The 23,133-nt window shown below is 35.5% G+C and overlaps 1 protein-coding gene across 2 annotated transcripts in view; it reads right to left on the bottom strand.

Moving 5' to 3' along the window:
• The window catches only part of SRBD1 (S1 RNA binding domain 1), a 232,029-nt gene that overhangs the window by 170,026 nt on the left and 38,870 nt on the right, over positions 1-23,133 (bottom strand). For both annotated transcript variants that reach the window (XM_079941094.1, XM_079941095.1), the window contains exons 10-14: positions 15,336-15,439; positions 11,270-11,377; positions 7,756-7,913; positions 3,860-3,950; positions 3,027-3,134 (exon numbers count right to left, since the gene is read on the bottom strand). In XM_079941094.1, the coding sequence (XP_079797220.1) occupies positions 3,027-3,134; positions 3,860-3,950; positions 7,756-7,913; positions 11,270-11,377; positions 15,336-15,439 (569 nt within the window). The remainder of the gene's footprint in view (positions 1-3,026; positions 3,135-3,859; positions 3,951-7,755; positions 7,914-11,269; positions 11,378-15,335; positions 15,440-23,133) is intronic.

Genomic DNA, 23,133 nt, shown 5'->3' with positions numbered 1-23,133 from the left:
AGAGAGAAGAAAATAATCAAGTGTGACATTTTAAAATGAATGGGAACAAATATTCAGACACTCAAAAAATAAAGTGACCGCCTACTATGGGCCAGAGGATTGAAAAGAACAGATCATTCTAGCACATACTTAAAACAAATGACACATATAATACTGTAGAATTTCTTTTCACAAACACTTGCAACTTTAAACGTGTGACAAACTAAGATCTAGCATAGTTATATTCTACAACTTAATCCACTTTTTTTCTCCTTTGGTAACTGAGATTTGAAGCTCTGGATGACTTCCTCCATAAGAGATATAAGTATCAGAGTTTACAAGGTATTTTAAGAGAAATGACAGAAAGAAGTTGGATGGATGGGTCAGGATGCATGGGGTTTACAAGTTAGAAGATAAATCATGGTGTATGTTAACCTATGGCAAGTAGGTCAGGGCAAAAGCTGTTAGAAGGAACAGATAAGAAGGAATGTGCTGGTGGATGTGTCTGGAAAAGGTTTTCCAGGATGAGCAGAATTACAGGAATGCCTATCAGATTATCTGTTCAAGACAATCTGTTCAGATTATCTGTTGAAAATGACTGCTAGAAAAGCATGGGAATTTCAACTTAAGTGTAGTTTGCGATGTAATTTCAAACCAGTAGATGAGAAAATATGGTTTCTTCATAAAGGCATGTTGAACTGGCAAAATGATAACAAAATGAAGTTGAACAGCTGATTCCCTAAGCACACACTGTAACTTCTGATTAAGTATTTGCATCATTGAGGATTTCAAAAGCACATAATAAAATACTAGCAAATATATTCCAAAAGTACATTAAAAGAATAATACACTACGACAAAGAAAAGTTCAACTCAGAACTGCAGAGATGGTTCAATTGTAGGAAATCTACTACTTTTACGATTCAGCATATTGATCAAAAGAGGATAAAAAACCTCTTTAGAGAAAAATTATTATGGCAAAATTCTGAAAAAGCATTAACGTTATCTTTTATTCTTGATTTTTAAAGTATAATAAAACAGGAATCAGTATTTTTAAAACACTCATAAATAAGACTATTTCCTTTAAAAGATTTTAAAAAAATACATACAAAAGGCAGTACCATACTTAAGGGAAACACTAGAAGCATTCTAATAAAATTAAAAGAGGAAAAAAAAAATCCACTATCACTACTACTATTTAATAGCTTTTCAAAGATACTGCATGATACCTTTAAAGAGAAGAAAATAAAAAGGTATAAAACTAGAAAAAGAACTGATAAATTCATCATCTTTTGCAGATGATATGACCATATCATATCTCTTGAAATCCAAGAAAATGAACTGAAAAACTAATTATAAACAATGAAGGAATTCTGTACTACGGTTGGGGGACCAAACTAACATTAAAAAAGTGCTCCTTCATAGAGATATAAAGTAACGTAGTAAAGTAATTCTTAATACAAACACAAAAAGAGAGACATATAAAAGAAAGTTTTAATATTGAATATAAAGAATAATTATAAAGAAAACTTCAAAATGTTACTGAAAGCAAAAGCATTCCCCATTTTAATGATGGAAAGAGAAACTCAGAGAGGCAGAGTAAGTCTTCCAAACTTGCATAACTAGTAAATGGTGACAACAAAAGATGAACCCAGATTTGTCTGGCTCCAAAGCTCATCCTCTTTCTACTACCATATACTGCTGCAAGTTCAAGAAAGAGAGCCTCTGTAAGCAAATTCAGGTGAAATCCAACAAGTCTTCACTATTTAATGTTTCTAATAATTTGAAAGTTCTATTTATAATCACTATAAATGTACCCAAGATATTTATATCCAATTAATGTGAACAAGTTAAAAAGAAATCAAAGAAGTTGCCTGAAATAAACTGTATTTGCTATGTCAGGTCCTTATGGTAGGTTCTCAAAAGGACTGGGTACGTGTGCAATTCCCAGAATAGAGAAGATCCACAGTATTTCCCAGACCAAACTGAATAAGAAGGAGAGGGAAAAACGCTGAGCCAAACTATTCAACCTAATCCTTTACTGAACCATGATCCCATGGAACCTACAGTTTGTCCCTGACCTTCTAATCCCCTTTGGTTACTCTGCATTTGTTTTTCTAACATCTTGATTATACTCTTGGCACACGGAATATTACACTAAACACAAGACCCCTCTCTTTTGGCCTATCTGAATGGATCCTAGAATTGTTCTTCCTGTGTTGGCTTTTGGCTTTGTTTTGTTGAACCTGATCCCATACTTATCAGTTGACTATTCTTAGTTATTACATTTCTCAAAAAGCAGTGGGAGATGGCTCTTACATGCTCTCCCCTAGATATCATCTATTATAACTATCTTCTCTCCTGAATTAAACCCTTTAGGATTTAGCATTCTACCATACTTTGGAAAAGGTAAAGGTGGCCATTTGAGGTTAAAAGGGAAAGTAAGGAAACAATGGTGAATGACAGCAAAACTACTACAGATCTAGGAGCAGGACTAAAGAAATGGGTCATGCTAATACAAAGTTATTTAGAAGTCAACTGTATGCCTATACAAAATGAGAGCATGTGATGAAGAGATTAACAAGAAACGAACATCAGAAATGCTTTAAAAAAAAAGAAAAGAAACACTTTTAATTTGTAATACTTACCTTGGCTCTCAGTTCTGAAGGCCAATGACTCATGGTCATCAAAACTTCGGGAGAAGAAGGCTAAGTTATCCATGGTCTATAGCTGCTAGACCTATACACCATTCTACTTATTAGTCACTAGTTAGCTAGAGCCATCACACAAAGTACTGCCTGGAAAATCCCATGAATTCAAGTAAGCCCTAACCTGCTGCATCTGTGAGCGGTTTCAGGATACTGAAATGTCAATTTCTCCAAGACGCAGACACTTTACATTGTCCTGCAAAGCTCTTATGAATAGGAAGAAGTAATATGAGGGCAAATAAGAAGTACATCTTAAAAAGACAAGGGAGAATTTATCACAGAAGGAACTTCAGAAGTTCCTTTGCCTCTCAAAGAAAACAAACATTCCTAACATCCTTACCAGTAAACAATGTCCAGTGGTGCAAAGTAGTTTTTCATTATCAGGTCAGCAAAGTAAGCTTCTGTTTCCCGGCAGGCAGTTCCATTTCCAATCACCACTGTGCTGCAGCTTCAAGGAGAAACAGAATGAGAAACTGGATGAGATCAAGGCACGCTTCTAAATCAATCAGGAGAAAATGGACAGAATGCACGAACAGTATTATATGATGCTCTTATTCTCTCATATATCCAAGCAATCTCTCCACTATCTCACAGGGGCCACGCAGACTTATGTAGAATCAAAGACACTGCTCCTGCACTTGGTATTATAGGAGGCAGTGGAGAAATGTCTTATGGTCACACAATCTCAAGAATAGTCAGCTTTCTTCCCATCTAGAAGGAATGAAATTTAGACATGAGTAAGTAAACTCTGGAACATTCTAAGCCATAATAAAGAATTATGACTGAATTATGTGATATGTTTTCAAGTAATTTCTGAAGCTTCTCTAACTACTGCCACATCCATTCCTCAGATCCATGAAAAAGAAAGAGAGAGAGAGAGGGAGGGAGGGAGGAAGAAAGAAAGAGAGAGAAGGCCCAAACTGAAGAATTAAAATCTCACTTTTGGTCATATTACCACCTTTGTTTAGTGAAGGCGGCAGAGGAAGGGAGTAGCATTCCTCCAGAGTCTCCAAATGTAGAGTTCTCCAGCAATTTGCCCCAGCATTGTTTTACATGGTTCCTTTTCTAACACCAAGGCACTTCCCTTAATCCCTCCCACCAAATTACGGACTTCAAAGATATCTCTGATTGGCTGAGCCACTGAAATACTCAAAAGGTTACTTATTTTCATACTTGAAATTCAGCAAAAGCCTCTTTATTTTCTCTGCCTCTCGGAAGCCTTGTCCACAATGCAAGTATACCACATCGGTATGAAGTATCTGACCTTAGGAAAAAATGAAAAGAAAAGGCCATTTTGTAAGAAATTACAAAACATAACACACCACTGATTTGATTAAGCAAGTTGAAATGAAAAGGGGACTGGTTCACCTTTTAAAATGCAGTCTGAATCTTTCATATTCCTTAATCAGATTCCCCCTTAAGCATTCTGAAATTCTGTTACCTCCAAAGTTATTAGAACTCTGTTTTGCTATACAAAAATCATTATCAACTAGATAATATGCCATGATACTAAAAGAGAAATGATTTTTAATAACACTTAACATCAAAAATAGTAAAAGCTGGGACTTCCCTGGTGGCGCCGTGGTTAAGAATCCACCTGCCAATGTAGAGGACATGGGTTCGAGCCCTGGTCCAGGAAGATCCCAGATACCACAGAGCAACTAAGCCCATACTCCACAACTACCGAGCCTGTACTCTAGAGCCCACAAGCCACAACTACTGAGCCCGCGCACCACAACTACTGAAGCCCACACACCTAGAGCCTGTGCTCAGCAACAAGAGAAGCCACCACATGAGAGGCCTGCGCACCGCAACGAAGAGTAGCCACCCAAAGAGCAGCCCCCACTTGCCGCAACTAGAAAAAGCCAGAAAACCTGCATGCAGCAACGAAGACCCAACGCAGCCAAAAAATAAATAAAATTAAAAAAAAATAGTAAAAGCTAACATTTACTGAATATTTACTATATATCAGTGAGTGTTGTAATACTATTCTATTTCTTCCTTTGGGTTGTAGATATGTAAATTTCTTTACCTTATGTAATTTTTTCAGCTGCATACTTATGAACTGTGAGCTTCTCTGTACTATATTTCAGACAGAAATATATTTTAAAATTTGAGGGTAACTCCTAAAGAACAGAAATAATGAGCTAAGTGACCAAATTAGGAAGTTAGGAAAAGGACGACAGAATAATCTCAAAGGAAGTGGAAGGAAGAAAATAATAAAGTTAAAAAAGCAGAAATTAATGAAATAGGAAAAAAACATATAAAACAGAGAGGACCAATGAAGCTTAAAATTTTAAATCACCTGTTAAGAAAAATACATACTTTTAGCTATACCAATCAAGTAAAAGAAAGGATGACACAAGTAAATTATATTAGAAATGAAAAGGGAGTATAACTAGAGATTCAGCACAAATTTAAAAGATACAGAGAGATTATTATAAACAACTTGATGTTAATTTAGATTAAATGATGAAATGGATAAATTCTTGGAAAAGTCTTACCAAAACAGACTGAAAATACATATGCATGTATGTATGTATGTGTGCATAAAATTTTAAAAAGAACCATTCTATAAACAATACAAATACAGTAAAGGACAAAAGCCATATGATAGCTCAATAGATTCAGGAAAAAACACTGACAGAATATACTTCCCGTTTATTGTAAAAATGCACAGCATGAAAAAAGAGCAACTTAGAACAGCAAAATCAAAAGCCCATGACTATATTTATAAAAAAAAAGTATCCCCGCAAAACACAAAAGGTGAGCAGGTGGGAACAATGCACCAATAATCACCAAGACCAATGTGCATCAGCATTTCTGTGGGAGGAGGCACAGAGAAACAATGGAGTATCTCATGGACCTGAGATTGGAGGAAGCCTCAAAATGTCAGAAGGTACTTCCCTGGAAATCAAAACTGGCCCATCTGAGAATAGAAAGTAAAACTGGAAAAGACCTTTGCATACTGTAATTTATAGGTCAGTACAAAGGTTGCACAGTAAGTTCAGAAAGGACTGGAAAACTCTGATCTCTGAACTCTTGAAATTAACAAGTAGAACATTCTTTTCAAGACAAAACCCCACAGAGAAAAAACTGTTGAGCATCATATTCACATTGAGCAAGGTAAGGACAGTATGGACAAAAGGGAAAAAAAGTCTAGATAAAAGGAAAGAAAGCAATAGGAAAGCAAATTTCAGAAAGTATAAGGTTATCTCTCTATCCAAATAGATAAAGTTTTTCTTCTCAATAGTTTGGAAAAAGTAGAAATGATAGTTCTAGAGATATACAGCTAGTTTTCCATCCTAAAAGTTGAGAAAAACTAATTTGATGTAAAACTAAGCAACAGAAAAGGATCATAGTCAAATTTCATATAGAATGATTATTTTTCAAATCAGGAAATAAAAAAGACTAGTATGATGTCCTTAAAGAAAGATGTGCCCCAAAACAGAGGAAAAACTGTAACCTAATATATAAGAACAAGCTACCAAAAAAAAAAAAGATTAGAGAAAATGAGAATAAAATAAATCAGAATTAGAAATGTCAGAAGTAAGATGAAAGAACTTAGGAATGAATTAAATATGAAAGAAAAAGTTATTCGAGGAATGAAAACTTAAACCAAAAGAAACATAAGAAAAATGTAAACAATCAAAAAAATTAAAAGGTGAAGAAGTTCACCACAGAACTGTAATCTATTTTTTATAAACACCAAATGGAAATTCAAAAACTTAAAAACATAACTTAAATAAATAACTCAATGGATGGATTTAATAGCACATTAGACATAGCAGAATAGAGGATTAATTAACTTAAAGACAATCAATAAAAAATAAAAGAATTGAAAATAGAAGAGGAAATTGAATGGTCTAAAATACACGTAATTAGAATTCCAGAAAGAGATGCAAGAAGGTCTACAAACCTCAAGCAGAATTCACATCCCCTTCCCTCCAAAACAAATAAATAACACACACACAAACAGCTAAGCATATAAGAAAACTTCTGAAAGCCACAAAGAAAAAATCTTAGCAGGCAGAGGAAAAAATTATCACCTTCAAAGGAGCAATAATAAGACTTTTGTCTGACTTCTCAACAGAAACTGTAAAAGCCAGGAAAAAAAAAAAAAGAAAGAAAGAAATGACATCTTTAAAGCACTGAAAATAACTGCCAATCTTGAATTCTACACCCAGCAAAAATATTTTTCAAAACTGAAGGCAAATCAGAAACTTTCAGACAAAAAAAACGAGACAATTTGTCACTAGCTGATCCACATTAAAAAGAAACAGACTAGAGTTTTAGGAAGAAAGAAAGTGATCTCAAATGGAAACACAGAAATGCAGAAAGAAATGAAGATAATAGAAAGGGCAAATAAATGAGTAAACAGGAAAAAAAATACTGACTGGACAAAACAATAAAAATGTCTCATGGTATTTAAAATATACACAGAATTAGGACTTCCCTGGTGGTCCAGTGGTTAAGAATCCGCCTTCCATTGCAGGGGACGCAGGTTCAATCCCTGGTTGGGGAACTAAGATCCCACATGCCACAGGGCAACTAAGCCTGTGAGCTGCAACTACTAAGCCCGCGCACTCTGGAGCCCACGTGCCACAACTAGAGAGAAACCCACGCACAGCAACTAGAGAAGCCCGTGTGCCGCAACAAAAAGATCCTGCATGCTGCAACTAAGACCCGATGCAGCCAAATAAATAAATAAATATTTTTAAAAAAACAAAAATAAAATATACACAGAATCAAAATGTATCATATATAAATGCAGTCAGTATAAACAGAAGTTGATGGGGGATAAGCAGAGTTATTAAAGTCTGAGCCCAGTTAATCCTCAATATATCTATTGTGACCTAGGAAAGGGCATAAATGATAGTAAATGTTGACTGAGTCTACAAACAGGCCCAACAGGAAGCTTCATCCTGATTCCTATATCGCTTTTTGTGAGAAAACCATCTTCTGTTCCTTGAAAATTAGCATTATTTCCAAATCCTCATGAGGTATATGAAGTGAAATTTATGACCAACCAAACAACTTCTATATAAAACGCTAAAAGGTATGCTTACTGGTAGGAGAAATTATAGCTAATTTGCAACCGTGTTTATAACCGGGATCCACTCCCATCAAGGTACGCCCTGGGACAGGGCTTGTTAAAAGGAGCTGACGAAGGTTCCGTCCAAACATCATTACTGATTCTTTCTCTGCATCTGATGTTAGTTTGGCTCTTTAGAAATAGAAAAAGAGAATAAAAAAGATAAAGTATTCAGCTTTCATTCATTCAAATTTTCTTCTGGAAAAAGAACACAATTATTCCTCATTGGAGCATTCATTATAACAAAATAACTTAAGAGAAAAAAATCACATACAAAATTATATTGAGTCTCTTTTTGCTAAGCTCAGTAATGCAGATACTTCAAACAATTTTGTGGTATCAAACCTGCTGAGTTTGTCATACCTACACTCCTCTATCTGCTCACCCTTATATAAGAAATCTACATGTATAAAGTATCTGTGTATATGAGAGAGACAGGGTGTATAAAGATTTGGACATTACATGGGATGTCAAAGTTTATCAGCTGATTAAAAATATAAACACATAATTAGTGGTCAATTACTGAATCATAAGTAGCCTCCTCCAACAATGCTTAGTTTTATACCCTCACCTATATATATCTCAAGGCCATCTTCTCACTTTATTCCATTCCCCACATCTATCCCCTCGTCATTCTCACAGTGATGTGACATGACCACAGATATTAATACCAGTCCAGAACCCTGTCTCACATAAATAATTTCCCAATTTTATCCAGAGAAGCTATTAAAAGTCTAATTTTCAAATTTTTTTCTAGGATAAAAATATATATCTCTATTGGACTTAAAGGCATTTGGAAACTAAGTTTTACACCATTTGCCTATTTAACAAGAGTTCTTAACATATTATCTCCTGAAACTCAAAAGAATTTATTAAAAGTGTGTCTTCTCTATTAGCCTAGGTTAAAAACAAACTGCATGCCAATGGCCACAAGAGCAAAAGCAATTCAGGGCACATTTCTATCAGCGTTGAGGTAGAATTATCTACATATCTAAAGGCACATACAGCTAACCAACATTTGTTTTCCTGGCTTAATTCAGCTTCTTACGGCTTTTCTCTCATCTTCTCTAATATTTCACTGTCATTCTCCCTGCATTCAGCCAAGCAACATGAAGATATCATTTCAGGTATCTCTAAATCTTCACGTTTAACTTTATTTATTGAGTGAGCACTTGTACTCAATCTTATATAAAGTACTGTGATTGATGTAAGAGATACAAAGCTGAAAAAATCCCTACCCTGAAGATCACTGTCTAGTGGAAGAGACAGAAAAATAAACAGATGAGTATAACACACGGTAGGGATAGCTAAATTAGGATAACTTTCTAAGAGATGTCTTCTCAGGTGAATCAAGAAGGATAAGTAATAGTTAAGCAAACAAAGGCAGGGATAGTAGCTGAAGAGCATTGAGAAAACACTCTGGGCAATAGAAGCAGCAGATGTCAAAGCTCATGGCTTATTTATAGAAAAAGCAAGTAACTTCATATGATAAAATAAAAAGAAATACCAAGACAAAGGGCTACAGAGGAAGAAAAACACAGACCACAAAGGGTTATTCTAAAGAGCTTGGATTTTATCCTGGAGACAAAGAAGATCCACTGAAGGATTTTAAGTAGAAGAGTATGAAATAATCAGATGGGAATTTAAGGATGGCAATGTGGAATATGTATTAGAAAATACAAGACAGAGATCATCTATGATCCTAGTATAGTAATTCAGACAAGAAATGATGATAACCTGAACTAACCATGGATATACTTTCTCCTAGTAAAGATGGAGATAGAGAGGAGGCAAAATTCAAGATATAATAAAAGATGGCATAATAGACAGCACTTGGTAATACTGATAATGTAGTTTTCATGAAAGAGGTATGTGTGAAAAATGACACAGGGATGAAAGATCATGACAGTCATGGAAACAAAAATGCAGAAGTAGACTCTGAATCTTATATAGTCAACTGAATAAAATGGCTGCAAAATAATATAGTCTATTTGATCTCTTTTAATACACACATATGAATGGAGAAAAGTCTAGTTAACAATGGCTATCTCTACGTGGTGAAATTATACGGTTTTTTTTTCCTTTGTTTTACTGATTCTTTCAATTTTTCTGCATTTGGACAAATTTCTTTTTAATTAGAGAATTAAAGTAATTTAATTACTTTAATAAATCAATTGAGGGTTTTCCCCCTCAACTGCTGTTTCAGGTAATTACAAGTATTTCTATGAAGAGATACATCTGTAGACAATGTCTGCAAACCAACTTATGGAATGAAATAAGACATATTTTTTAACCACAGGCGTTTTAGAAAAAGAGGAGGAAAGTGCTCTTGCTTGCCACTGCTAATGGAAGTCGGAGAAGAATTATACATTAAATAATCCCACAGCAAACTGCACACATTAAATCTCAATGAAACTATTCCACAAGCAGTAAAGCTATTCACATCAAATATATGCAAAAATGTCAAATGCACCACTGGACATTATATGCGACATGAGAACACAAGATAAAAGGATGAATCAAGAGAATGAATGATTTTGATAAAAAAGAGGTTGGACAAAGGAGCTATATGTCCTTTTTAATAGTACCTGCTCACTCCTGACTCTAAATGCCTCCAAAGTCAATGGCCAAGTCCAGTAAAAGAAAAACAGACAAACATAAAGGCTGCTATAAATTCTAGTGAGGCTGAAGAGATGGCTAGAAATCTATAGTTTCCAGGTGACCCTTGCTGAAACACTAAATAAGTGGGAATGAAGAAAATCTATAGCAAATAGAAAGGCATATATGAAGGCATGGCTGGTGTCTAAACATTGACTACCAAGACAAAGGCTAGAGAGAAGCAGGAAAGAGGGTTTTTGCCTCCCAACATTTCTGTCCACCTCCTCCCCTAAAAACAATTCGGTACCTCACCTCTTTGGCAGTTCTTTGTAACCTTTAGTTCTTCTGCTAGTCCATTTAGATGGTCACCTTAATAATCTCCTAATATTTGTTCATCACTGCTGATAATTATTCATTGAAACAACTCCATCTGCTAATATATATTAGCTTTCTCTCATAGTAATACATTCATCACGTGCTCCCCTGATATCCTTATGCTTTTTTTGGCTCTTTTACCTCTAAAACTGCTGCCAACTAACTTCTCCATTAACTTCTTAGTTTGTTTCTCCCAAGCCAAATCTCTCATCAATAAAACCATTTGTTTGGCTTGGTTGTCAAATTGCAAGACTAGTATTGCAGAACTGGAAGGGGTACACATTAAGTGGTCAAGATTTGAAAAGTATACCGTAATTAAGAGCTGTGTTTTGTGATCTATGCATGTGAATGCCTCTACAGATTGAAATCTATGCTTAAATTTAAGACTCTGTGATTATGACTCAGTTCTTTTGATTGGCTAATGGATCAACAAATATTTACTACACGCTTTAATGGGCCTATTACCATACATAAAAGTAAACAGTCCAGAAAGTTAAATAAGACAAGATGCATACCTGAACTCTCTACAAAGGAGAGGATAAATAAGGCGTTTAAAGGAATCATCCAGTGAGTTGTATAAGATCTTCATTAACTCTGGCCTTGCAAAGCCACGTGGTCTCCACCTGCAAAAAAGAAAAGCCTATACTAAAACTGATGTAACAATAATAAGGCCATAAAAGGGCTCCTGGAAGAGCAGAGAGGAAGTGGAAAAGGGGAGAAGAAACTTTATTGAATCCAAAGTAACATAATCTGTAAGGAGAGACAGTGATGTCTGAAAATTATTACTATGACATCTGGAGTTCTTATTTTTAAAAACCTGGTAACCATGGTAACACATAAAACTTAAGGGAGGAAAAAACTTTCCTATTCTGGGGAGAGTCCCCAAGGCATTATTAATAATGGTAAAAATTTTTAAGATATGAGAAAGTCACCAAAAAATTACTGAACCACTGCTATAGACTGAATTATGTCCCCTAAAATTAGTATGTTGAAGCCCTAACCCTCAAATCGGATGATATTTGGAGACGGGGCCTTTGGGAGGTAATTAGGTTTAGATGAGGTCATGAGGGTAGGGCCCCCATGAGAGGATTAGTGAGTGCCCTTAAAAGAAGAAATATCAGATACCCCCTTCTCTCTCCCCCCACATCAGGTGAGGACATAATGAGAAGGCTGCTGTCTGCAAGACAAAAAGAGGGTTCTCACCAGAAACCAAATCAGCCTGACCTTGATCTTGGACTTCCAGCCTTCAGAACAGGGAGAAAATAAATTTCTGTTGTTTAAGCCACCTAGTCTATGGTATTTTGTTATGGCAGCCGAAGCTAAGACAAGCACTATGTCCTTCTTTTTCCATTTCTTAATCTCTTCCTGAGAGTTAAAGTAGATTGAGCAAAGGAGAAACTCTGTTCTAACCTTTGCCTCTTGTCATCCTTGAGTAGAACTCACTCTATTCCTCAGGTTGTACTGTTCTACTAGGCAGTGTATCTGCATACATACTGATAAATACAAATGCCAGAGAACCCACTGTTAGTAGAAACTGGAGAAAGAACAGTAAGAGAAAAACACAAGCTAAAAAGGACAAACAAATTCAGTCCTACCACTTCTGTGTTCCCTACTTCTACAGCATCTCTGCCCATGTCCTTCAATGGCTCTTGAATAGAAAACATTAATATTTTATCAATGGTTCCTAATAAACCATTAATATACTTCAGGGGCACTGTCATCTCCCTTACTTATAATGTGATACACCAAAGGCTACATAATAATAACTAATTGAATCCCTTCCATAGAAGGGTATTATTTGAGTCTAGTTTTGTTTTTTAATTTGAACGAAAGTGCTTTTAGGCAGGTCATACATCCTTCCTTCCATCCAAATCCTTGTTTCTCCCTACTGTCACCTATACCTGAGGGCATGAAACGTAGGGAGAACTAGGATATGAATTAGAAAGTTATTAATATTATTTTGTTATGTTACAGGCATACCTTGGAGATACTGTGGGTTTGGTTCCAGACCACCACAATAAAGTGAATATCACAGTAAAGTGAGTCACATGAAGTTTTTGGTTTCCTAGAGCATACAAGAGTTATGGTTATACTATAATGTAGTCTATTAAGTATGTAATACCATTATGTCTTAGAAAACAATGTATATATCTTAACCAAAAAAATAATGCTATTGGAAAAATGGTACCAATAGATATGCTCAACACAGGGTTGCCACAAACTTTCAATTTGTAAAAAAAAAAAAAAAAACCCCAATATCTGTGAAGCACAATAAAGCAAAGTGCAATAAAACTTATAGCTGTGTTGTTGTTATTAATTGGGGAAATTCAATGTCAAACAAAGACATCCCAGAAGAAACATCTGAGACGGCTTTAAAAAAATGAATTGTGGTTTACCAAGTAAGACAAAGGAATAAAAGCATTCTGGGAAGAAACCATACCATATGTAAAAGCTTAGAGGCATGAAAGAGCATGATAAGCTCGAGTAACTAGAAGCAGATTAGTAATACAAGGGCATAAAGCTGCAGGATCAGGTTGCGGGGTAGATGAGGCTAGAAAGTATGGCAGTAGCCAGATTACTGAGGCTCTTATCACCATACTCTGGAGCTTGGCCAGTTAGGAGAGAACATAGACAGCCCTGGGTCATGGGACAATACACTAGGAAAAGAGTCCTTAGAGGCAGGAAGGCCCTAAAGGAATGATTCTTATAATGAATCTATCCGATGTCTGCTGGGGGGTCATTCCCTTTAAAGCCAAACCAAGGTTTCCACATTGCTTGTAGGAAAAAAAATGGAAATCTTTAACATTAGATACCCAATTTCTCTGGAAGCCCCAGTAGGCTTCCTTAAACCTCAAGGTTCTCCTGTGGCGTGACTGCTCACCTCCCTGGAACAGAGTGCTGTGGGTCTATTTTATAACTAAGGATGCCTCAATTATACTCATTCACAGTGACCTTTAGACCACAGACCCAGCTATACTCACTTCCTGCATTACAGAAACTCCTTTTTCTTCCTCACCCCACAGCAATTTCTGTCTCTTGACTGGCTTCCTGTGATCTATTCATTTAGCACTGGAAGGGACCTGAAACAGTATAGCGAAGCCACAGACCTTATTACTTCTAAACTTAAAGGAAATACAATGGGTTTCCCTTACAGGGTATCACTGTAAAACTTGATTCTTCCTCTAATTCAATAGTTAAACACTGCTGAATAAAACTAAGAAGGACCTCACTTTAACTACATTTCACAATACAAAATACATGCTATGTAAGATGTGCACAATGAAGCATACGAATTAAGACAGAGTCACAAACTCAAATACCTACGGGGGGGTCAGGAAAGTACTGTAAACAAATGAATAAGACCCAGGGCCTATACGTATGTTTTTGACAGAGACATGCTTTATTCACCCATTACAGACAAAGAAATATTCTCCACTTTGGCAAAGAAATATATTCCCCCACATTCGGTATCTATAGATAAAGATAGGCTCTCTCCATCTAGCTTTCATTTTCCCACATTTAAAATAAAAATGGATACAGGATATAGTTCCCCTTAAATCTACCACAAGAAAAAAGCAGCACCATTTAGTGTAGCATTTTCTCAAAGTGATATGACAGACATTTGCGGACAGAATAATTTACAAGACTATCCTATGCATTGGCACTAAAAGCTAGTTTTAAAAAAGAAAAAAAGCTAGTAGCCAGCCTCAGTCATTCATCTGTTATTCCTATAATATCTGATAAATTAAATTTTTGATTCAATTATCCTTAATAAACAAAACATTTCAGATATACTATATACAGTATGTTTCTATTAATTCATTTTTCATAAAAGAAAATATACTCTTTATAAAAGATTCATAAGGTACAGGATTATAGTAAAAGTCTCTCTCCCTAGAAATAATCACTATTAATAATTCTTATGTACTTCCCAGATATTTCCTATTTAAACATACACAACATATGTACTTTTTAAATTAAAAAAAAATTTTTTAACATCTTTATTGGAGTATAATTGCTTTACAGTGGTGTGTTAGTTTCTGCTTTATAACAAAGTGAATCAGCGATACATATACATATATCCCCATATCTCTTCCCTCTTGCGTCTCCCTCCCACCTTCCCTATCCCACCCCTCTAGGTGGTCACAAATCACAGAGCTGAGCTCCCTGTGCTATGCGGCTGCTTCCCACTAGCTATCTGTTTTACATTTGGTAGTGTATATATGTCCATGCCACTCTCTCACTTCGTCCCAGCTTTCCCTTCCCCTCTCCGTGTCCTCAAGTCCATTCTCTATGTCTTTATTCCTGTTCTGCCCCTAGGTTCGTTAGAACCTTTTTTTTTTTAGATTCCATATATATGTGTTAGCATACGGTATTTGTTTTTCTCTTTCTGACTTACTTCACTCTGTATGACAGACTCTAGGTCCATCCACTTCACTACAAGACACTATATCCATTGCCTGTCACTGTTTTTGTTTTTTTTAACACAATGGACATCTTTCCATTATCAGTACATATAGATCTCAATATAGCATTTTAAAAATGAAAAAAAGAATATTCTGTAAAAATCTATAAACAGACCTGTTTTGGATGCACCACCTACAGAACTCATTCTTCACTCCATCAGCAATGTTAACCTTGACCGTCAGTATCTTCAAATTTTCTCCACGGTTAATTGCCAGAATCTGAGTGCAAACATATATGGCAAAGACTGATGATCCACAAAATATATAAATGATCAATTTAACCAGTCAATATTTGTGAAACAAACTGGGTGGTTATCCAGCCTAGAGCTATATCAATTTTGTATTCATTTATTTACCAAGAATGTATTCAAAAATAATCATTTCTTTATATTTTTTCAAGTATTTTCAAAATAAAATACAGGTACAAAGCCTATAATATTCACAGGAAGAGATAGTGTTGATCTAAAAATCTCATTTCAGATCCTATTAATTGAAAGTTTTTGATCATCTAGAGTTAGAAGGATATACTTCTTATATTTGTGAAAAAACATTACTAAGATAAATACAAACATGGAAATTTCTAAGTGGAATATTTAATAACTACTGTTACCATTTATTGAGCACTTACTAATTGTCAGGCCCATCTAAGCACTTTAAATACATTAACTCATTTATCTTCAAAGCCACCAGTGATGTATGTATTAACATCTTACTCTTGTATGATAATTTTTCTAAGACTAACTTTTCCTAAATCACAAAGCTAGCAAGTAGCAAAGGAGGAATTTAAATGCAGATCGACCTGTCTCTGCTTTTAATTAATATATTAAAAGAACAATTGCTTTAAAACACATTAAAAACACTCCTTAAAGAAAAGCAAACAAACCTAAAGCAAGAAGAAGAAAGGAAATAATAAAGAACAGAGGGAAAATTAATAAAATGGAGAATAGAAAAACAACAAAAAATATCAACAAAACCAAAAGTTGGTTCTTGGAAAATATCAACAAAATTGACAAACCTTTCACTAGAGTGACCAAAGAAAAAAGGGAGACATTCCAATTATCAAAATCAGGAATGAAAGAGGGGCCATTAATATGAATGTTATAGAAATAAAAAGAATCATAAGAGAATACTATGAACAACTGTATGCCAAATTAGATCACTTAAATAAAACGAACAAATTCCTAAAAAGACACAAACTTCTAAACTAGAATAAAAAAGAAATAGAAAATTCAAAATTATCTATAACAAGAGATAGAATTAGTAATTTTAAAATTTCCCACAAGGAAATACCCAGGCTCATATGGCTTCACTGCTGAATTCTACTAAACATTTAAAAAAGAATTAATAAGAATTCTTCACAAACTCTTCCAAAAATACAATAGAAGAAAAAACTTCCTGACTCTATTTACCCTGTTCTTGCAAGAACACTGCAAGAGAAAAGTAAAGACCATTGCCTCTTATGAATATAGATGTAAAATTTCTCAATAAAATACTAGTAAACTAAACCCAGAAACATATAAAAAGGATTATACACAAGGATCAAAAGGGATTTATTCCAGAAAAGCAAGGTTGGTTTAACATCCAAAAAAGAAGTAATGTAATACATCATAACTATAGAATAAAAACAAAAATTACATGATCATTTCAATAAATGCAGAAAGAATATTTGAGAAAATTCCAGCAGTTGTTTATGATAAAAATACTCAAGAAACTAGGAAGAGAAAGCAAATTCTTCAACATGATAAAGGGCACATACAAAAACTCCACAGATAACATAATGTTTAATAGTGAAAGACTGGATGCTTTCCCTCTAAGATTACAAGGGTGTCTCCTCTTGCAGTTGCTTTTCAACATTGTACTGGAGGGTCTATCTAGGGAAATTAGGCAAGAAAAAGAAATAAAAGCCCTCTAGATTGAAAAGAAAGAAGTTAAAACTATTTGCAGATACTATGATCTGTATACAGAAAATCCTAAGGAAACCACTATAAAACTATTAGAACTAATAGAGTTCAGTAAGGTTGCAGGATAATCAATTTCTACACACTAGCAATAAACACCCTAAAAATAATTTTTTAAAATTCCATTTACCATACCACCAGCACAAATAAAATACTTTCCAATAAATTTAACAAAAGAAGTTCAGAATTATACACTGAGAACTATAAAATATTGTTTTTAAAAAAAATTGAAGAAGACCTAAATAAATGGAAAGACATCCCAGGTCCATGGATCAAAAGGCTTAATATTGCTAAATAGCACTAATCCCCAAATTACTTCATAAATTCAATGTGATCCCTATCAAATCCCAGCTAGCTTCTTTGCAGAAATTGACAAACTAATTCTAAGATTAATATAGAAATGCAAGGGACCCAGAATAACCAAGTCTATTTTGTAAAAAAAGAACAAACCTGGAGGACTCCCACTTCTCAATTTCAAAACTTACTACAAAACTACAGTAATCAAGACAGTGTGGTACTGGCAATACAGATAAACATACAGATGAATGGAATAGAATTCAGAGTCCAAAAATAAATCTATACATCTACCATCAAGTGAATGTCAACAAGGGTGCTAAGACAATTAAATGGGGAAAATACAGTCTTTTCAACAAGTGATGCTGGGACAATTGATGGCCAAATTCAAAAGTATGAAGTTGGACAGCTTCTTCACACCATACACAAAAATTAGCTCAAAACTGATCATAGACCTTAATATAAAAACCAAACCTATAAAATGCTTAGAAGAAAATACTTGAGAAAATCTTCATGACCTTGAGTTACATAAGGCCTTAGGTAAAACACCACATGCATAATTAACACAAGAAAAAAATAAATAGATTGGAATTCAACAAAATTATAATTTTTATATCTCAAAGGATACTATCAAAAAATTGAAAAGAAAGCACTTAGCACAGGAGAAAAGTTTTACAAATCATGTATCACATACAGGACTTATATCTAAAACATACAAATATCTCTTATAACTCAACAATAAAAAGACACAACCTAACAAAAATGTGCAAAAGGTCTAAAGAGACATTTTTTCAAAGATAATATAGAAATGTTCAATAAGTACATGAAAAGATGCTCAACATCATTAGTTAGAAGAGAAGTGCAAACCAAAACCATAATGAGAAATCAGTTCATACTAAAATGGCCATAATCAAAAAGAGACAGGGACTTCTCTCATAGTGCAGTAGTTAAGAATCCACCTGCCAATGCAGGGGACACAGGTTCAAGTCCTGGTCTAGGAGGATCCCACATGCCACAGAGCAACTAAGCCTGTGTGCCACAACTACTGAGCCTGTGCTCTAGAGCCTGCAAGCCACAACTACGGAGCCTGCAACCACAACTATGGAGCCCAAGTGCCACAACTACTGAAGCTTGCGCACGTAGAGCTTGTGCTCCACAACAAAAAGAAGTCACTGCAATGAGAAGCCTGCACACCACGATGAAGAGTAGCCCCCGCTCGCTGCAACTAAAGCCCACGTGCAGCAACGAAGACCCAATGCAGCCAAAAATAAAATAAAATAAAATTTATATATAAAAAAAGATAGACAATAAATAAGTATTGGTGAGGATGTAAAGAAACAGAACTTTCATAAACTGCTGGTGGGAAGGTAAAATGGTATAGCCACTCTGGAAAACAGCAACCTTAATTTATATAAATTCTAAAGGTATTTTCAAGTAAAATGTTAAATATAGAACAAATCCTCAAAGTTTAAAAAATTACCTATACTGGGGCTTCCCTGGTGGCGCAGTGGTTGAGAATCTGCTTGCCAATGCAGGGGACACAGGTTCGAGCCCTGGTCTGGGAAGATCCCACATGCCACGGAGCAACTAGGCCCGTGAGCCACAACTACTGAGCCTGCATGTCTGGAGCCTGTGCTCTGCAACAAGAGAGGCCGTGACAGTGAGAGGCCCGCGCACCGCGATGAAGAGTGGCCCCCACTTGCTGCAACTAGAGAAAGCCCTTGCACAGAAACTAAGACCCAACACAGCCATAAATAAATAAATAAATAAATAAATAAATTTTAAAAAATTACAGATACTTTAAAAAAATTCTTTAAATATATTTGAGAAATTTCTAAGGTAAACATTGGGAGAAATAAAATAATCAGTTAAAAATAAACTTCTAATACAAAATAAACTTTAGTTTGGGCTGGACAAAATCTTCAATGTCTGCCAGCTCTCTGAAATACTGAAAGGAACACTGAACCGTAAATAAAAGTTCTTCATCCAAGAATTTATCAGTAATAAATTCATTCATGCAGAATACAATATTATAGGGGAAAAAGAGTTATTTAATTCAGATTTATATAAATACACTATTAGGGACTTCCCTGGTGGTGCAGTGGTTAAGAATCCACCTGCCAATGCAGGGGACATGGGTTTGATCCCTGGTCCAGGAAGATCCCACATGCCATGGAGCAACTAAGCCCGTGCACCACAACTACTGAGCCCGCGTGCCACAACTACTGAAGCCCGTGCGCTTAGAGTTCGTGCTCCGTAACAAGAGAAGCCACTGCCATGAGAAGCCCACACACCACAACAAGGAGTAGCCCCCGCTCGCCGCAATTAGGGAAAGCCCACGCGCAGCAACGAAGACCCAATGCAGCCAAAAAAAAAAAAACCCAAATAAATAAAAATATAAATACACTATTGTATCAAAATATATTATTGGAGGGTGCTTTTTTTTCCACCATACCTAGTAAAGTCATAGGTCAAACTTTAAAAAATCTTAACATAGAAGATCCATGGTATAAAAGGGAGTGGAGTAGCAGAAACAGAGCTTGGGGCAAAAACTGAGGTTGAAAGTAAATACAGAGTTAAAGCAGAATTACTGTAAATGGCAGTACTGAATGTGAAACAGGTATTTTAAAAGACAAAGAAAGTGAGACATTAGTGAAAGAAGCTACAGAAAAGAATGGGAAGACTGAGTTACAAATTCATGTAGTGGAAAGCAGCACATTAAGGACCAATGTGGAGAAGAAAGAAAACAAGATGCAGCTAGAAGAATTAATTTAGTAGACAGCTATAACAGCTCTTCCCACAGCATTTGGAGAAGGAGTTCCAGGTACCGTTGTTCCTTTACCACTGTCTATCATCATTCTCCCTCACTTCTGTATTCTGGGATGCTGTATGCTGGGCTATCTAGGTGAAAGCTGAAAAACAGAGTCTGGAGTCAGGGACATGAGGCCTTAGCACTACAGGGATTAAAAATCCATCTTTGTGAGCTAGTATATCATCACTCTAGCCTGCAAGATAACTAGAAAGTTCTCAAAACACAGGTTCGTTTTTCAAAACTGATATTCCCAAAATGTTCTACTTTCTCAGGTCTTAAGACTGTCACACTTAGAAGCCTGTGTTAGTCACAAACTTAGATTCAACCACAAACTAACTCAGAATGCCACATGTGCTAATAAGCACACTAGTTAAAATGCAGAGACCAAAATGTTTTCAAGCAAATACTAGAAAGACTAAGTTTTAATAGAGTAAAAGTATTCATATTTTTCCAAAGTTGCAATAAAATTAAATCAAATAAAGGGAGATAAAATCCAGCAGCAAAATCATTTCTGCAAAAGGAATTTTAGTATTTTAGTCACTGGCTTTATTAAAAACTCTTTTTCATTAGGCTCTATCAGTAGACAATAGCTAGGTAAGTAAAATTTCACTCTTCTAACAATTTTTCCAATTATCAAAAGTATTCATTTCACCACATATTTTACAGTGTACACAAAGGTAAAAAGAACAACTTCGATATAATAGAGAAACACTTCAAAAGTTCAACAGCAGGGACCATGTCATCTACATACCCCAAGTAGGCACCAATACATAGTAAGTGTTCAAGAAGTATTTGTAGCGTAACTGAAGACTCTTCATGTTATGTTACACACACACACACACACACACACACACACACACACACAGAATAATAACATACCTTTTCATATCTATACCACCGTAAGTTTTTTTAATTACATTTTTAAGGAAGATAACTAAACATTATCAATGAAAAGCGACGCATTCTCGTCTTTTTCATTATCCTCTCCTTATAACGGTAAAATTCAGAAAGGAAGAAAAAGTAAATTTAAAAAATGATTCATTGAGGAATTTCAGGTTTAAAGAACACTGGCAGGCCCCTCATTCTAAATCCCCCCCTCATACTCCTATAAAACCAATAAAGTGAATAAATAAAACAACACAGGACCCACATCTTCAGCATTTCTAAGAAACAGAGAATTAGATTGGCATCTGATTTCAAAAACAAGCAAACAAAAAAAAAAAACTTGCAAAGTAAGACAACAACAGAGCAACACGTTTGACAAACTTAAGGAAAGAAAGTGCAAACAAAAAATATTATACTGGGCTTCCTTAGTGGCACAGTAGTTAAGAATCTGCCTGCCAATGCAGGGGACACAGGTTTGAGCCCTGGCCCGGGAATATCCCACATGCCGCGGAACAACTAAGCCCATGCGCCACAACTACTGAGCCTGTGCTCTAGAGCCCACGAGCCACAACTACTGAAGCCCGTGCGCCTAGAACCTGTGCTCCACAACAAGAGAAGCCACCACAATGAAGAGTAGCCCCGCTTGCCACAACTAGAGAAAGCCCACGTGCAGCAATGAAGACCCAACGTAGCCAAAAATAAAATAAAAAATAAAATTTAAAAAAATCATTGGATTATTAAAAATATATACATTTACTGAGCTAAACTATCCTTCAAGTATCAAGGACATAGGAAACAATTGTGACTGTGTAAAAACTCAGAATTACAGGCATATCTCGGAGATATTACAGGTTCAGTTCCAGACTACTACAATAAAACAACATCACAATAAAGCAAGTCATACACGTTTTTTGGTTTCCCAGTGCATATAAAGGTTATGTTACACTATACTTTAGTCTAGGTGTGCAATAACATTATGTCTAAAAAAAAAGATGTACATACCTTAAATTAAAAGTGGCTATCGTCAAAGAGAACACAAATAACAAATGTTGGAAAGGATGTGGAGAAAAGGGTACCCTGTACATTGTTGCTGAGAATGTAAATTGGTGCAGCCACTGTGGAAAACAGTTTGGAAGTTCCTCAAAAAACTAAAACTAGGGCTTCCCTGGTGGCACAGTGGTTACGAATCTGCCTGCCAATACAGGGGACGTGGGTTTGAGCCCTGGTCTGGGAAGATCCCACATGTCACAGAGCAACTAAGCCCACGAGCCACAACTACTGAACCTGCGTGCCACAACTACTGAAGCCCATGCACCACAACTACTAAAGCCTGCATGCCTAGAGCCTGTGCTCTGCGACAAGAGAAGCCACTGCAATGAGAAGGCTGCGCAACACAACGAAGAGTAGCCCCTGCTCACTGCAACTAAAGAAAGCCCATGCTCAGCAACAAAGACCCAACAGAGCCAAAAATAAATAAATTAATTAATTAATTAAAAAACAAAACAAAACAAAACCTAAAACTAGAACTACCATATGGCCCAGGATTCCACTCTTGGGTATACACCCAAAACAAAAACACTAATTTGAAAAGATAAATGCACCCCAATGTTCATAGCAGTATTATTTACAATTGACAAGATATGGAAGCAACCTAAGTGTCCGTCAACAGAAGAATGGATAAAGAAGATGTGACAGATAGATAGACAGATATAGATACACACTGTGGAGTACTACTCAGCCATAAAAAAGAACAAAATTTTGCCATTTGCAACAACATGGATGGACTTGGAGAGTATTATGCTAAGTAAAATAAGTCAGAAAGAGAAAGACAAATACTGTATGATACCACTTTTATATGGAATATAAAAAATACAACAAACTAGTGAATATAGCAAAAAACAAATAGACTCACAGATATAGAGAACTAGAGTACCAGTGGGGAGAGGGAAAGAAGGAGGGGCAAA

Source organism: Stenella coeruleoalba (assembly GCF_951394435.1).
Source record: "Stenella coeruleoalba genome assembly, chromosome: 13".
In the NCBI taxonomy this organism is placed as follows: Eukaryota; Metazoa; Chordata; class Mammalia; order Artiodactyla; family Delphinidae; genus Stenella; species Stenella coeruleoalba.
The sequence above is the reverse complement of the archived record's forward strand: the minus strand, read 5'-3'. Positions and strand labels throughout refer to the sequence as shown.